Genomic DNA, 17,651 nt, shown 5'->3' with positions numbered 1-17,651 from the left:
ACTCGACATTTACTTCATCACCTTGTCCCAGCGGGGCGTCAGGGACGAGGGCGCCGGTGTTTGTATGTTTAGCGTTAGCATCGTAGCGTTCATATTTATCCTCATACTCTCAAGCAGAGGATATTATGCTTATATCTGCTTACATTTTTCTGATTCATAACATGCATCACAGAGTAGTCTGATGTAGACGGATCTTTTTGTCATACCAACATAAAATATTACAGTTCATAACTTGATTGATGTTCAGATTAATGGACAATATTATTTTACATATTTTATTTAATTATAGCAAATACAACAATAGATTAAAGAAGTGTTTGAAATAGACAATTGTCGAGGTGTTTGATAGAAACTACAGAAATCTGTGGATTATCCAAACAGCATATAAAAGGGGGTTGGTCCCTTTTGGTTTAAAGGAAGAACAGTATCCCTGAATACCAAAATTACTATTTACATTACATTTAAAAGCATAGTGCAAAAGTGTTCTCAATAAAAGATTCAGTGTATTCATGACTAATGGGGATGAAATTAAATGGGGCATACACATGAATTCATGCCATTAATTACATTAAGAGAATTCTGTGAACTAAATTATTTACAGGAAAGTGTTCATAATCTTGTGTTGTAATGATCCATTTCCGAAAAGTTGCATCAGGGTCATTACAATAAACAAAACAAAATCGAAGTTACATGTCAGTAGTAACTTAAAAGCAGTAGTTAGGTTGTATAAAAAAATATGAGCTAACGTAGGCTACACCTACAGCACATTTCCTATGCTCATCTTTAATTGTACAGTGAACACTAAGAAGATTCTGAATAAGAAGAACGATGTCAATTAGAACCACAATTACTAATAAAGCCAGATCCAGTTTAAGATTTCTGCAGGCTTTGGGCTTGATCATACAGTTAATAAACACTTCAATTAAATAGGGTTGATATGTTGAGCAACAAATATATTGCAAGGTTTCATAAAATAAACATAAATCAAAGTATGAAATCACATATTGTCATCAAATAATCCAGAAAATAACTAATTCAAAGCAGTATAAAAAGCACTTATTCGATTCTTAAGTAAACCAAAACAGAATGTGTAGCAGAAAGAATAGCATAAAAATCCATTCAAACCGACCAAATTAAGTTGAGTTGCTTACGTAGAAGACCATCAGTGTAAAGGTTCAGTATTGGTTCCACGTCGACGCAACGCAATGACCACACAGACACTTCCGACGAAGTCGCTACCCTGTTTCGGTTCTGCGTTGGGTATTATTAAGCAGACTAATCACAACCTCTTCTGCTGCATTGCCTCGAAGCAAGGTTACATTTTTTGGGAGGCACCCGTCAGGCCCTTGCTGTGTACGCAAGGAGGGTACGCAAGGATGTAATGGGTCCTTAAATTCCCTTGCGTTGCGTCGACGTGGAACCATAATTAAGCCTTAACTTAAAGAACCATAAAAAAACAAACAAACAAACAAACAAACCTTTTAGCAGATGAATAGGTTTCTTTACGGACTTGACTCGGGTCAGACTCACACCGAACAGGTGCCTGTTGGCCTTGAAGGCGCAGTGCCTCAGCTGCTGGACGAACACACCAAGTCCGGCTCTTTGGATCCTTCCGGCCCGTTGCCGTTCGGCCCACAGTTACCCGTCAGCTCTGGGAAGACGCTGCCCCGGGCACAGGGGCCGGGGGAGCCGGGGGTCGGACTCATTCCCGGCCTCTTGGGGGGGATGGGCGGCGGGTAAGTCCTCTCCGAGCGAGGGGTGAGGGGTGAGCGGATCCCCGGGGACAGGGGCCCCGACGACGGGGACCGCCCCCCGCTGGGCGAGCTAGCCAGGTTGCGGTAGTCCGTCCCGAACGGGGAGCTGCTGATCGGGGCCAGCTTGACCCCGGCCTGCTGGCTGGTGAAGCGGGACAGCACCTGGGTGACGGTGTTGCGTGCCAGCTGCTTGGCACTGCTGTTCTCCGGCGGGGGCGGGACGGGCGTGGTGGTCGGCGACAGGTCCCGGGGAGACAGCGGGGCGCAGCCGCCGCTCAGCTGCTGCTGCTGCTCCTGCTCCGCCTGGCTCTGGAACTTGTGCCGGGCCGCCTGGAAGCGCTGGGTGACGCTGGCCTGGTAGGGGGACTGATGCGGGGGCTGGTGGAAGCCCGGGCTGCCCAGACGCTTGGCCAGCACGGGGGAGGATACGGGGGAGGAGGAGAGAGAGGAGGACGCCGTGCTGGAGGGCGAGTGTGGGACGAGGTGAGGCGAAGGGGGGAGGGGCGAAGGGTGGAGGGGCGAGGGTGGAGCGGCCGCGACGCCGTTCTCCACCGCCGCACCGTTCTCCGACGCTTTCCCCTCCGGGGGACACTCTGCGCCTTTCGGGGCGCGGTGTCCGTTGACCTTTGACACCTGGTCGGTTTGGGCAGAGATGCTCGGCTCTCCGTCGGGCTCCGTCTGAACGGCGGCGCAGACCGCCGGCGCCTTGGGCGCCAACTGCTCGATCCCCCCCGCGGCCTCCCTCCCGTCCCCGTCCCCCTCGTCGCCTCCCTCTCCTCCTCCTCCGCCGCCCCGCTCGTCCAGGCGCCTCCTCAGCTCCTCCAGCTGTCTCTCCAGCTCGCCGCTCCTCTCCTCCTCCCTCTGCAGCGCCGCCGCCGCCCGCTCCCGCTCCGCGTCGCAGCGGGCCGTCTCGCTCTCGGCCCGGGCCTCCAGCCGGGCCGCCCGGGCCCGCTCGCCCTCCAGCGCGGCCCGGAGGCCCTCCAGCGCCCCGCTCTCCTCCTGGAGCCGGGCGTGCAGCTCCGCCGCCCGCTGCGCCTCCTCCTGCGCCCGACCGCTGGCCTTCTGCAGCTCGTCGCTCAGGGCAGCGGAGAGCTGCCGCTGCTGGGACAGGGACTCCTCGGCCCAGCCGGCCGCCGCCGCCCGCTCCCTCTCCAGGCTGTGCACCGTGGCGCGCTCCGCCTCCAGCTGGAGGAGGGCAGACAGAAGGCGTCAGGGACGAGGGCGCCGCTGGTTGTACATGTAGCGTTAGCATCGTAGCGTTCATAGTTAACCGTGATGATTAAGCCAGAATAAACGGGTTCAAAGTGGCGACTTATCCATTACGTACCACAGGGGGGCGACAGAGCCCTTATTTACAATGCCTGATAGGCAGTGATCATACTTGGATTAATATTTGACACAAATTATTGCCTGGAGTCGAGATGGTGTGTATATAGTGTGTATATGGGTGCCAAAATCTAGCCCTGAAAAGAGTCTTGGCTGAAAACAAGACTTTTGTTCAAGGTTCTTTTTAAGGCGGTGTTCTTTCTGTCTTGGACACACCCAAATGTATCTGATGCCAGCCTTGACTCAAACATGTTGTTCTTGCGTAAGCCTGTTTGATTACTTTTACCACCCGGTGAGTTAGTAGCTCTAAAAATTCTGATGAGGTAGCAAAACATGTAGTACAATGTAGTACTAGATGTGATGAATGACTAAACAGAACCCACTGCTGCCTTAATGTGCAATAAAAAAAGAACACGAGGCAGGAAGGCTGGAAGACTCTTTTTTAGAAGAACAGGGACCCTCAGGAAGTCATGTGTGGGACAGTGAGGGTGTTTGTGTGTGTTGGTCATTATCCAAGGCTTTCCTGTATCCATTAAACCCTATGGCTGCTGGTCAAGTGAACAATGGTGTCTTCCCCTCCTGTTTCCTTTGGAAGTGGGGTTGGAATTGGGATTGTGTGTGTGTGTGTGTGTGTGTGTGTGTGTGTGTGTGTGTGTGTGTGTGTGTGTGTGTGTGTGTGTGTGTGTGTGTGTGTGTGTGTGTGTGTGTGTGTGTGTGTGTGTGTGTACATTTTTGTGCACGTGTGTGTGTGTGTGTGTGTATACATGCTTGTCTTTTTATGTGTGTCTGTGTGCGTGTGTGTGTTTGTGTGTGAGCCGCGTTTGAGCGATCCGAGCCAGATCCATCCTGCTGACTTCGACAAAGAGGTCCAGTATGTTGCTCTGTTCAGCGACTGGGTCTTAAATCAAATTAAAGCAGCAATGTGTGAAAGGGGAACAGGGAAGACAGGTGGTGGCGGGACAAAGAACCGGACTACAAAGGACCACAGGGGCCCCAAGTCTATTCCACACAGATGTGCGCCACTGCCAGCGAGAATGTTGTTTTTCACCTCATCTCCTTTTTTTTACGATTTGTGTACCTGTCAACTCCCGCTGTCGATTCCATCCTGCATTGATTTTTCACAAACACACGCACCTGCTGAAGTAGCTTGTCTCGCTCGCTCTGCAACACAGCGCCGACATCATCACTCTGTGCCAAATCATGGGCATGTCGACGCTTCTCTCCCTCCAGGTCTGATATCACCTGTTAGTCACACCGACCAATCAATCAATCACATGAAAGAGATTCACTTTTCACAACGCACTTTTTTTCATGAACCAGTGCGGCCTGCTTTACACCTCGGCCTGCTTGACACATAACAAGATTTTGCGTTCTCACAGGGCCGACTGGAACAACAAGCCAACGCTTCTCTTCAACACACCGGAAGCTTTGGCTCAATGAAGCTCTGTTTCCCCGTCCTCAGCCTTGTGGCCTATTTCCCAGAGATAGGCATGTGTGGACATTGTCTGATGCGTAAACAATATGACCGCGGCTCACAAAGAAGTGCACGCAAACGCATGTTGAACAGGTCCTCGTGACGGGAGGACACAAAGAACTGGGCCGGGCCCTGGGTGGTTGGGCGGAACTGTCTCTCACGTGTAAAGAATACTTAGGGGGTGTGCCTCTGTACTCCAATGCGTGTTAATCATCTAACCTATTCCTTGTTCCCTCCTCCCATTTTGCCCACCCCCACTATAAAGCCATAACGTCTGGCTGCAGGGCTAGCCGGTGCTGCAATAAAAAAACGAACGAGGCAGATCAATACGTTGATGTGTTTTACCCTCCGGTGCCGCATCTCCGCCGCAGCCAGCTGCCCCATCATCCTCTCCTGCATCCTCTTGCAGTGCGCCATGACCAGCTTGAGCACGGCCCGAGGGTTGGGCCCCACCGCCCCCGCCCGGGGCCGCCCGTGCCGCCCGTGGGGCTGGGTCTGGGCCTCCTGGCGCTCCACCCCCTCGTTGTCCCGCTGCAGGGCCAGGAAGGGGTCGCTGAGGTCATACTGGCCGTAGCGCTCCTGGATGAACGAGTCCCTGTGCTGGGCCTGAAACGCACACACACGGTCCCAAAAGATTTGCTACTCATCGTCGTTGATTTTTGAAGGACGGACAGACGGACAGACCGACAAAGAAAGACAAAACAGACAGATGGATAGGCAGGCAGAGAGACGGACAGACGGATTGACAGGCATAAAGACATACATTAAGACTAGCTCGGGGCTGCTGCTAAAGGAGGAAGCGATAGTCAGCTAGGGTTTGGGTGGAGGCTCTTTCTGTCCCGCGGGGAGAAGAGGAGGAGCTCTCCTCTGGGAGCAGGTATGTTCGTGACCATTTAACTGCAGGTGTGTTTGTGTAGCAGTGGGTGTGGATATCCATAGATACTTGATGAAGTTCATTTTTCACACTGTTTTAAAAATGCTTTAAAATTGCAAAATCCCAATGTGTGTGTGTGTGTGTGTGTGTATGTGTATGTGTAATTGTATGTGTATGTGTATGTGTATGTGTATGTGTGTGTGTAAGACACACACAGTGCAAGCACACGCAGATGGTTTCCTTGCATCCTAAACACAAACATGTGACCCCAGGCCGTCCAACCCCCGCTAGGGGCAGATGTTCAGCTTTCTCTGGGGATACAACAGGGGGATATACAAGGCTTTTGAGGCACAGGCGCGCACACACACACACACACACACACACACACACACACACACACACACACACACACACACACACACACACACACACACACACACACACACACACACACACACACACACACAAAATCCGCAATGCTGGAATGATGGAATGATACAAATAAATCACTTTAAGGGTTTTAAGGGTGTTGACTTTTGCTGCCTCCGTTGCGAACTTCCCAAAAGTTTTACCCAGAAGGTTCGTTGAGACCCATTTGTAAAGGAAGGAGGAAAAATGGAAGGAAACACGATAGGACCGAGCTGACCCTTGCCTTGCGGCTGGGATCTGTCAGCAGCGGATCTCATTTGCTCTGTGATGGACGTGCAGGCCTGAGGAATGCACATGCTCAGCTGGCTGACACTCTGTGTCGGCCTGGCTACCATGGAGGTAGATGGCCGTGGAGATGTGAATAGGAGAAGTGAATGGGCTGCCAAGACACCTTGCATGGGGCACTGCTTTTTTTTTATACTGCCACACATCATCACCTTCATCAGCCTCATCATCATCACTGTCTCCTCAACATCAACATCATCATCATCATCACCACCATCATCACCCCGATGATCACCATCGCCCTCCTCATCCTCATCACCACCACCATCCCGATCGCCATCGTTATCCCCATCATAATCAAATCATCATCATCATATTCATCATCCCCATTGTCCTAATTTCTCAGAGAAATGTAACTCATCTTAAACTCACTTTCTGTCTAGGCTACACGTAAATACGCATGAATTCCACACACACACACACACACACACACACACACACACACACACACACACACACACACACACACACACACACACACACACACACACACACACACACACACACACACACACAGTCTCTTGGGGCATTATTATGGAGCCATACAATCGAGTCTCTCCTTGCACTGAACAAAGGAGCTGGCCCTGTGAGTGAGGAGATTACAGGGCTCACACAAAGACACGGCCTCCATTCCTTAGGCCTCTTGCATTGTCTGCATGCCTGACCCAGTGTGAGAGCGAGCACTGTGTCTGTGTTTGTGTGCGTTAGTCTTTCTCCTTAGGTCCCTTTTAGTTCCTAAAGACGGGGTGCATGGGAAGGTGAAAGCCTGTTGTGAGGATACATTATTCTGTGTGTTTTGGTGCTTGTGGGTGTGGGTGTTTAAGGCCTTGACTCTGGAAATCGGGACATTTTGTTTTGGTTTTCAGGTTCAATGAATGGCTGCATGGCGATTTTAATAAGAGGTTAAGCGGACCAAAGCGGCCGGAGAGAAAGGCCTGTCCAGTGTGTGTGTGTGTGTGTGTGTGTGTGTGTGTGTGTGTGTGTGTGTGTGTGTGTGTGTGTGTGTGTGTGTGTGTGTGTGTGTGTGTGTGTGTGTGTGTGTGTGTGTGTGTGTTTCTTGCAGCCTTGGCCTAAGGTTGGGTCCCACAGTCTCCTGGGCCTAACTCTGGTTCTAATGACAGAGTGTGCAGTCCGCTAAAAAAAGGCACAGCGAACACATCCTCTCTGGAAGGCTCCCCCATCCTCTCGTCAACGGATGACTGATTACTGTGCAACATATGCAGTCAGCAAATAAACCAGCAAAGATATGTATTTATCCTGTATAACCCAGGGTACTCAGATTCAAAGGCTACTTTGCATTTTAACCAAGAGACCTTCGCAAATTTGCTTTCCAATAAATTGTGTTTTGTAGTCACTGTGTCGTGTATATTTCCTGAAACGTTTTCTATTTCTTTCAGCAAAATCAGTGGGCCCCCAGAGGCCGCCTAAGATCCTTTGTTTAGTCAAAGTGCTTTTTTACTCCATTTTAGCTGTAGTCTGGGGGACAGAATGAGTCAGTCAGTAAAACCCATTCAGAGAGATTTGTTCGATTTAGCCGCCATGTCCGGTCTTGTCCTCTGTGTGTGTGTGTGTGTGTGTGTGTGTGTGTGTGTGTGTGTGTGTGTGTGTGTGTGTGTGTGTGTGTGTGTGTGTGTGTGTGTGTGTGTGTGTGTGTGTGTGTGTGTGTGTGTGGGGGGGGGGGGGGGGGGGGGGGGTTTGGTTACCTCAGTGTGATTCGGAAAAGGGCCAGCACGTTATCTTGTTACACAAGTCCTTTTCCCAGACTAATCAATATTGTTTGGGTAGATAACATAAAAACATCATAAATGGACTTATTGATTTGTGTGTGACTGTGATGTGTGAACGAGAGAATGAAAGAGAGCCACACAAAGAGACAGAGAGAGAGAGAGGGTGAGACACAGAGACTCTGGTGTGTCCCTCCGCACTCTCCTTGAACGTAGGGTATTTGGCATGAACAGCTGGCTTAGGGGTACGTGGGAACAGTCTGCAGCCCTAGTGAACTAATCCACCTCTGGGTAGAGAGTACACAGATGCAGAGACTGGTCCACATGACCAGGCCTGTCAGAACTGAAAATGCTCCTTCTATTGAACCAGGCCTGATTGTGTTACACACATCTTCCCCACATCCACAGGTGAGGGCATTAAATTACCCTTTTTCAAGTAACAATGCTCAGTCAAAGTTTAAAACACATACGAAGGTTCTTAGTAGTAGAGCTGGGTTTCGATTCAAATTTCAAGAATCGATTCGATTACGATTTTTAAGTTTCAGAATCGATTTTTTCCCGATTTTCTCAGATTCCATTCGATTCGATCCGATTTTGATCTGATTTCCGATTCGATCTGATTTCGATTCGATCCGGGGGTTAATGTTATTAAAAATGAAAAATGTATTTGAACCGTTTCCTTCACTTCATGGCTGTGTAGGGAAGCAACATATTAAAACTAGTATTATATCAATATTAAACAGCAAATCTTACAAGTATTGGTAGTTACTGATGGCTGGAAGACTGATGAAAACGTTAAGGGTCAATCTACCTTCAAGAAAGATAATTCAGGACAATAAATGGAGGACATCATTGAGGTGACTATATCTGCAACAGTGGATTCCTACTGGGACACTAAGCAGTGCATTATTATTATGCTTGAAAATAATTAGGAATTCACCCAAAAGCGGTTGCTACCAAAAGCATTTTTATTTTAAAACTGCTCACACTTAATAAACTGAGAAGTACTGAAACTGGAAGTATAAAATGTAAACGTTGAGCATTTTTCTTTAAAGTGCGAACATAAGAACAGAACATTTTAAACTGTAAAAGCACTGAATGGCGTCTATATGAGCATGTTCAAATCTGTTCTAAAACCACACTCAAGATTTGTTTTCAAGAATATGCAGCACCCTAAGTGTTCAGGGGAATCCCATGAATATATAAAATATAAATTTGTAACTTATAAAATTAAAAAAAACATTTTTTTTTCTTTTTTTTTTAATTAAAAAAATCGATCTTTGGACGTACGAATCGATAATCGGTCATTAATATGCGAATCGATTAAAAATCGGAAAATCGATTTTTTTCAACACAGCTCTACTTAGTAGCAACAATGATAGGCCCTTTCTAGTTCAGGAAGAACTTGTGTGGGCTAAAGGTGACCTGCCCATCTCTTCAGCTTTCACCATTATTCAATGGGTTGCGCAAATAGAAAGGAAGGCAGTCCAGTTAATACTCAGTATTATCATTTCGTCATTTAGCAGATGCTCTAATCCAAGGCGACTACATTGTTTACAGAATTATGTCATTAATGAGCAAGTGGGTTTTAGCTTCTTGTTCAAGGATTCCTACTACGAAACCGGGGATGGAACCAAGTACCTTTTGGCTGAGAGTCGACCCCTTTGGCCCCTATGTTATCCTTCCCCCCAGGTACCATTCATGCCCAGATGTTTGCCCCTCTCTTCCTATCTGTCTGTAGGGTGTCTAAGCTCTTGAGAGTTGAATAGTGCAATGATACTCCAGGCAATACATGGTGCGTGGGGCGATGCCCATGACTCCCAAGCAGTTTCCTGTTTACAGAAAGCTGCCATGTCTGAAAAGAGTTTCCTATCAGCCACATTCCATTCAGCAGTAGTGGTAGAACGGCTACAGGACCCGTTCTATGCAGTTTGAGTCGTTTCTTGACCCAGAGAACAAGAGGCCATAGTGATAAACCGAAAGTGAGACGTTACCAATAATAAAAAAGTAGAACACAAAATGTGCATTTTCCGAGAATTGTGCATAGGGCCACGCCTCCTCGCCAAATAAACTCACCGAGATCTCACGCTAATCTTGCCCTGGCATTTCCTGCCAGTAACAACAAAACCCTATTCATCTGCCACTTATTTCAAAAGGCAAGCCCTACATGGCAGCTAATACCGTACTCGTCACTCCACTATAAAAGCTTCCACAAAAGAAACCAATTGAAGCCACCCATTCCTTAGCACTGTCTTGGCTAAGTTTAGGAATAGATATGTCTGCAGTCTGTGCTCTTTGGGGAACTGAGAACTGGAAGGACACAATCCCAATGATTAGCCCCATGACCACTGTTGTTAAGAGAGTCTGGGGAGGGTGTGGTCACACCCTCCCCATGAAGTATGTCCTCATGACAACGGAAATTGTACGGTACCTTGTTGTCTTAAGATCCTCATCAGGCACTAACTCACAGGACTTTAATTACATGAATGTTGTATGCTTCCACTTTATTCTATTTGGGAGATTAAGAGTAAGACCCTGTCTACATTAACCCGGGTAAATGTAAAAATGCACATTTGCAATGAAAAACGATCTCTGTCGACACTATTGTCATCATATCGTTTACGGAAAGTTTTGCATTCACGTTCCACACTGAAATGATTTTGGCAAACAGTCGTTGTCATGGTTACGCGTCTCCCGCCACACCTCTCTGTTTAGATTTAAGGCACGTGATCTGCGTCACTACAGTTTGAACTGGCGTCTTTGCGTTTTTTTCACATTGCTTAAGCACAGCAAGTTAAGAGCTCGCCATCGTCGTTGGAGTAACGAATATGTATTAAACAGTATGACGAGTTGTAACTGAAGATACATAGGTAACCCGAGACAGACCAACCACAGAGAATCATTCATTCACCTGCCATGTTTGTTTAGATGAGCGTCTCAGTCTCGAGCGCAAGCTTGTGTCAGTGTCATGGCAGTGTCATAGCAACCGAACGTCATCGTCTCTGAAGCCTTCGTCTACCCCTGATCAAACTCCAACGCAAACCAGGAAAACACAAGCTTTATATAGTAAACATTGTAAAATATTGCCGCAAGAGGGTTTGCGTTTGTGTGAATGGGCACCTTAGGCCCTTAGGTTACTGACCACTTCCTAAATTGCACAAGTGTGACAGAGGGGGTAGAGATAAGGAGTCAGTAAGTATACATCAATGTTCTCAGCTTACTGTCAGAGCAGCGGCCACCACACCCTCCACCCACACACTAAAGCCGTGACGCCGCATAGATAAGAGGCAGACACCAAAGACTTACCGGTCCGTCCTAGGGCAGTACCTTCCAAGCAATGCTAAATGCAAACGGCAACCGCTAGCGTGTCTGTGTTAGAATGACGGGTGTCGTTCTAATGGTAACCATGCTTACTGTTAGCGTGGTGGGTGCTAGGAGTAACCACGCCTACTGATTGTTAACCTGGCGCTGTTAGCATGGCAGGTGCTAACGGTAACCACGTTACTGTAAGCATGGCCGCTGTTAACTGTAGCCATGTTTGTTAACATGGCGGGTGGCCTGTTAACGGTTCCAATGCTCGTGTAAGCATGGCGGGTGCTATCAATTACCATGCTGACTTGCATTGCAAGTGCTTAAATTGACCATGCTTACTTCTAGCAACCCGCCATGGAACATTAAAATGTAGGCTGTAGGTAAGGTCTGAGAGTTGTGAAGAGAGAGAACACGAAAGAGCAGTGAGGATTTTGAAGCCAACCTAAAGAACAAGCCCTTCCTCTCTTTCCCCCCCCTCCCTACGTCGCTCATCCGTTGATAAGGGTTTGGTTTGATGCACCTGCGGTGGACAAGCAGGATGGATTCCCCAAGCGAATCAGGGAAGAGTTGATTTGTAAGAAATGAGCCGGGAGCAGTCTAAAATCTAAATTGGCTCATAATAGACCGGATAAAAATGGATAATACAAAGGCAGGTGCAGGCCACCCGAACAGATATAATCACAGCGCATATCACTCACTGATAACTGATGGCAGGCTATGTAATTTCTTCCACTCTGTTAGCCAGTAAGAACAACCATGTAGTACAGCAGTTCCATTTTTAACAGATTTAATGTCAGCAGTGATTTATTAGCAATAACATTTGGTTTGGATAGGATGGTGCTGAAATGCAGATAAGAATCTGGTAATTACAATTATTACAAAAGAAAATATATATGGTATATCGCCAACGTGACAGTCCAACACAAATATAAACATTGTCAGTGAGTTGAATTAATTACATATACTTAAAGTGTTGTCTTTGCTGAAGGATGAAAGATTGTGGATAAGGCATTGTCCTGGTTTCACCTGACTTCAATTATTCAAGTGCTGTATTTGCTCGGAGCAAATAGCAGTTTAGGGGCGGATCTTCCGGCAGTCCCAGGCCTGACCTTAAAATCCCTAGCCAATCTCAGAGGAGTGGTCCCTTACTCTGCTAGAATAAGACCCCAGAATCCCTAACCCGCATCACAGAGGTGTGGTCCCTGACTCGGCCAGAATAAACATTGCACCATGTGACGTATTGTGGTGCAGTGTGTCTGACCATGATGGATGTGTGTGTGTGGAGTGTGCTCCCTGATCGAAAGCTAAAGGTCAACGCTGTGGTTGCTGATGCTTCAGGGTGTGTATGGGACAGCGTTGTGTTACAGACTGAATGTGTCTGCAGTGCTAACTTACTACACAGGCGATGAAATGCTCAAATTATATTTGCAGATAGGGACTATATATGGCCATACTTGGCCAATACTGCTGTCATAGCAGCACAGATATGCAATCTTATCTGCACAAAACACTGCTCAAGCTATTGTTTATGGAGTATGGAAACATGCCAGCAGGTTAAAAATAGATTGAACCATTGAGTGTTACATCAGATGGAAAAACGAAGCAGGCATTCCACATTTCAACCACATAGTGCAAAAGCATGTTCCTCAGTTGTTAACTAAACTTGACTCAGAAGTATGTTTGAGAGCAACCTATCAATTTATTTCTCCACTTCACATCACTGCTTAATGCCAAGCTCGTATTGACAAGGCTTTCTATTCCCGAGTGAGAGAAGGACGTCAGACAACTGATAGAGAGAGGGAGACAAATACCGCATCTATCCTTTCCATCATTTTATCATCTCTATCATTCGCACATGATTCTAGGGGTTTGGTGAATTATAAAGGCAAAAGTATAGTCACTCCTATTTAACGAATCATGACAAGAATCGATGACCAGCACAATTATGAACCAGAAGGTGGGGATCTATTTTTTGTAGATATTGTAGCAGTACGCCACACACACACACACACACACACACACACACACACACACACACACACACACACACACACACACACACACACACACACACACACACACACACACACACACACACACACACACACACACACGATAGGAATACGTTGGAATGCTGCACCTGTATGAGGTCATTCTCAGGAATATCCCCTGCGGTGATTGCAGCTATCTGATACCCAACGGACGACTATTTGTGTAGTAAGGACACAATGGCATCATATAGTTGAGGAGACGTCTGCCCTTAGTCGTTACCATCTAATAAGTAACCAGACATTGTGAAAAGGGATTGGTCAATGTGCACTGGAGGTGCAATGCCGCCGAGAAGGCTTGGTTCAGAGACCGTTTCCCCATGGCTGAATGGTGTCGTCCCTAGCAACCTCTAGGCATCCAAAGTGCATTGCCCTGGGAGGATATAGTATGTGGAACAAAACATGTTTTGCTCAGGGATCTCAGGCGTTGTTTATCCATACATCTGTTCTATTCCAACCACTTACTTGGCTTGCTTGGCAATTTTTTCAGGTGTTATGTTTAAAACAACGTCACCTGTTAAAGAGCTGTGTCCAAATGAGTGACAGTTTAGATGTGAGCGGAATAGGCCCATTCAAATATAACCAATGTTCTCTACACGTGACATGTCGATCCCATGCCAGCTGGGGGGGCATGGGAAGAAAAAGGTCTCCTTTTTTTAAGCCATTCACATTGGTTGAGGACGAGAAAATAAAATTGGTAATAAGAGAAAGTAAAGCTGGAGCAAAACAACAGCAGTGTGTGGCATACCAAAGCAAGAATAGAGGAGCAAAGCAGTAAGTAAGTAAAGATTGTGAAGAGCCACTAAATACACGACTAGGATCACAGCATGTCTCAAATATCATATTGAGATTATTTAAGTAGATATTACAATGGAAGAATTAATGATTAAAGCTTCAAACAAAAATGGCATCATGGAAGGGCACCACCTCTCCCCATTAGAAGAAAATCAGCAGCAGTAATCACCCAGTCCCCCGGCCAAGTGGGGGTAAGGGAAGTTAGTGATTGGGGTTTAAAAGTCTCTACATCCACTTCCCTGTAAACATTGTGTGTGTGTGTGTGTGTGTGTGTGTGTGTGTGTGTGTGTGTGTGTGTGTGTGTGTGTGTGTGTGTGTGTGTGTGTGTGTGTGTGTGTGTGTGTGTGTGTGTGTGTGTGTGTGTGTGTGTGTGTGTGTGTGTGTGTGTTGGAAGCAAGAGGGGAGGGGGGAGTGTGTGCTGGATAGCAGTAAGGACGAGCTAGAAGTCAGACAGTTTGTCCCCGGGGCAATTGTGTGGCACTCCTAAGTGCGCTGCGTAGTGAGTTTTTGGTCAAGTACTGAATGAGTCAGATCTGGACAGCCGCCATTAGAGATGTGTCTGAGCACGGCATGGTTGAACTGTTTTTCCCAAAGCCCTGAATGACGTCAGTTTTCACTTGACGTTCAACTTCATTCTAAACAACTCATCGCAGAGAGGGAACAACCGAGTTCTCTTGGGGACACAAACAGGAATGAACTGATTGGTTAAGCCTTATCATCCACTTGAACGCTAAAGAGCATACCATTGCAATTGTTTTCTCCCAAACACAGGGCAAAGGGTACATATGATTAATCCGCACTCTAAGGAAATAACGTCTCTAGAGTGTTATGTGTTTGTTTGAAAAATGAAAGACTTTAAGGTCAGGTTTACAGCCGTCACTGGCCTGGGTCACCAGAATGGCTTCCATTGTCCTTGCTGACAGTGTTTCCTCACCTTCCGGTTCCCGACTTTTTTAACATATGAGCTCATGCAGACTGCATGCCATTCTTCTTTGTTGTTCATTTTGAAGCTATCCTTATGGACATGAGCACTTCATGAGGTTTGCATACTGCTATGAAATAAAAAAAATGTGTTCAAACAAAGGTCAACTATTGTACAACTTTACTCATGGACGGAATAAGACGTCCGAAAACACAGAAAGGGGAGGCTCACCGAGATGGCGCTCGTTTTGTTTGTGAGAGCCTGTCTATGTGAGGCTTCATGTCCCGTCCGTTTTGGGGCGTAGGGAGCCACTTACCCTGAGGGCATGGACCACCACGTCCTGGGCCTCCAGCTCCCCTTCCAGGATGCTCAGCAGGGTGAGGAGCTCTGCCCTGCTCAGAGCCTCCACGTTCATCATCTCCTCCTGCACACAGGGTCAGAGACAGACAGTCAAATTCCACACGAGAGGGACGACCTAAAAAGAGAGACAGTCAACCAACAGATTGCGAGAAGGGGAAGATCTGAATCCGTTTTGCCATAATATCCCACTTCAACGTGCAATACATAACAAATTAATTATACTTAAATAAAGCTCTTGTTTGCAAAACTTTACATGTAATTATTACAGTAAAATAAGGACCTGATGTCCAGATGCTGATATAATTAATGATTTGATGATTTGCTAATTAAAAATACCAGTTTTAGAACATAATAAAGGTTATGTAAATTATATCAGTATCATAGATGTGCTTTTAAATCCCCCTATGAATGCAACCTTCCGCCATACAGCACTCAGCCAGTGACTGTGGACAGGCTTCAAGAGAGTGTGTTTTTAATGAACGGAGGAGTGGGGCCATTGTGGGATGGACGGTACAGCTGCCCCCTGGGGTGCCATCTGTGGCCTTTCAGGGAGTCTGCGCTCTGGGTTATAAACAGGAAGTCATTAGCATATCTGAACGTGAGGTCCCCCGGGACAAGACTGGGGATGGTTGTCCTCCTCAAAACCATGGTGTCCTCCTGAGCCACCCTGTGTGCTGTGGTTTGCGCTCTGATCTGAATACTAAGGACTTCTTACCCCCTGGCTCTTAACATCTCTCTTACCATGTGTCTCAGGCCTCTGGAGTACACATGGTCCAGACAAATCACAGCTTGCAAAACAGTAAGCTTCCTTTTTGCCCATACATTGGCTCTTTAAGTCATGATCACTTTTTTAATCTCTTGTGGGGTTGTGGGGCAAAGGACAAGAGCGGGAAGATGAACCCAAAAATGCAAAGTTATGATGCTGCAAATATGTGGTTGGCATCCATCATGTACATGTATAATATACAGGTCTAACAAACATATATCTCGCTATAATCATATTCAGAAAAATATTTTTGATCATTCTCAGAGCAGCTTCTACTCTTGAATGGCAAGGATAATGACATAGAAGTGCAAAGAATACTTGTTGGTGCCAGACATCTAGAAAGGCTTCCTTTGGAAATCCCTCAGCATTCTGGGGTACACCACACTGAATATCAGCAAGGAACTGTCATCTTGTTATAACCATGTATTAAGAGTGATCGACTCATGTCATAAACAGAAATTCAGTACTTACAGGTGTATGTTGGATCTATTTGTGGTTAAACCAATGACTTGGACCTTAGGGTGAATCTTGTAATTTGGAGGTAGATATAGTCAGATATACATTGAAATGGCATCACATCTGAAACTTTATGCAGGAGAAATAAAAGGGTTGCCTATTTGCACTGGGCTTCTCTTGAAAACTAAGAAAATGAAATTGACATTCCTGGGATGCAAACACCACAGGAATCGTTTGTCCATCTCTCTAAGCCAGGTTGCAATGACTTTTTAACATGCTTTTGTGTTCTTAAAAGAATGAATTTCCGTTCAGGTGGGATTGCACCATCCATCAGTCTCGAAGTGCCTGTTCAGTGGGATTAACCTGCCACCTAAGTACAATTTCCTTTTATTAAGCAGTCATTCTGAATGAGCAGGAACACAATTAAGCTATAGAACAGAACAAGCGCTTGAAATTGATTTTAGGCCCACATCAATCTAGCCTAATAGCCCATTAATGAAGTCACACCCAAAGAGATGTTAATAGATCAACGTGCACCTGGAAGCTAAATCATTCACACAGAAATATGGCCTGACCAAAAAACTCGTTTGGCACATTTAGGCCGTTTTACGCATTTATAAACGTTGAAGACATTTCGCTGTGCCAAAGTTTAACACGCCGACAAAGATTGGTGCAAGACAGGAGACGCACGCGTACAATTTGATGACATACTTTGACATTTTTCTTTGTTATTACATGATCATTGTGTGCTACTCCACAGCAACGATTGTATAGATAGCCTTCAAAATAAACATACCTTCATGCGCTATAGCTGCATCAAGTTTCCAAATCCCAAAAACGAGCCTCAACCACCACTTATGTGAATTAAGGCAACCCCGGTAGCACAATCAGTGCTCTCGACTCGCGAGGATAGTACGCACAACAGCCATCCATCGACAAGATAGACAGCCTATCCTTGGAGATTTCTGCAACAATGCGACCAATAGCACGCAAATCCTTCAAAGGGGGGCGGAGAGTGGGCGTTGCTGTTACCCGAGGGCGAAACCCCTTTGTATTGGATGTTCGGGATCGGTTCTGATCGCCTTAATTCAGCTACTGTCTCTAGCTTAGCATATAGCCCAGATAT

General features: G+C 46.5%; 1 protein-coding gene across 2 annotated transcripts; it reads right to left on the bottom strand.

Moving 5' to 3' along the window:
- Positions 1-261: 261 nt before the first annotated feature.
- On the bottom strand, positions 262-17,477 carry cttnbp2nlb (CTTNBP2 N-terminal like b). Of its 2 annotated transcripts, XR_003978248.1 has the most exons (6): positions 17,322-17,477; positions 15,260-15,367; positions 4,900-5,160; positions 4,215-4,322; positions 1,357-2,939; positions 262-1,263 (listed from the first exon to the last, which is right to left on the bottom strand). XR_003978248.1 is itself a non-coding variant. In XM_030367435.1 (5 exons), the coding sequence occupies exons 1-5, from the start codon at positions 17,325-17,327 to the stop codon at positions 1,569-1,571; spliced, it is 1,854 nt and encodes a 617-aa protein (XP_030223295.1). In that variant the 5' UTR covers positions 17,328-17,477; the 3' UTR covers positions 262-1,568. The 2 variants fall into 2 exon arrangements, 1 of the variants encoding a protein (XP_030223295.1); XM_030367435.1 differs by having other exon boundaries at positions 262-2,939.
- Positions 17,478-17,651: the final 174 nt, after the last annotated feature.

The sequence above is a fragment of the Gadus morhua genome, chromosome 1 (assembly GCF_902167405.1).
Source record: "Gadus morhua chromosome 1, gadMor3.0, whole genome shotgun sequence".
In the NCBI taxonomy this organism is placed as follows: Eukaryota; Metazoa; Chordata; class Actinopteri; order Gadiformes; family Gadidae; genus Gadus; species Gadus morhua.
This window is presented reverse-complemented; position numbering and strand designations above follow the sequence as displayed.

What these genes read in the sequence shown, in the direction of transcription:
- cttnbp2nlb (XM_030367435.1), bottom strand. An exon ending in CGGAGATGCGGCACCGGAGG is followed by an intron (nt 4,323 to 4,899) that starts GTAAAACACATC and finishes TGTGACTAACAG; the next exon opens with GTGATATCAGACCTGGAGGG. An exon ending in GAGACAAGCTACTTCAGCAG is followed by an intron (nt 2,940 to 4,214) that starts GTGCGTGTGTTT and finishes GCCCTCCTCCAG; the next exon opens with CTGGAGGCGGAGCGCGCCAC.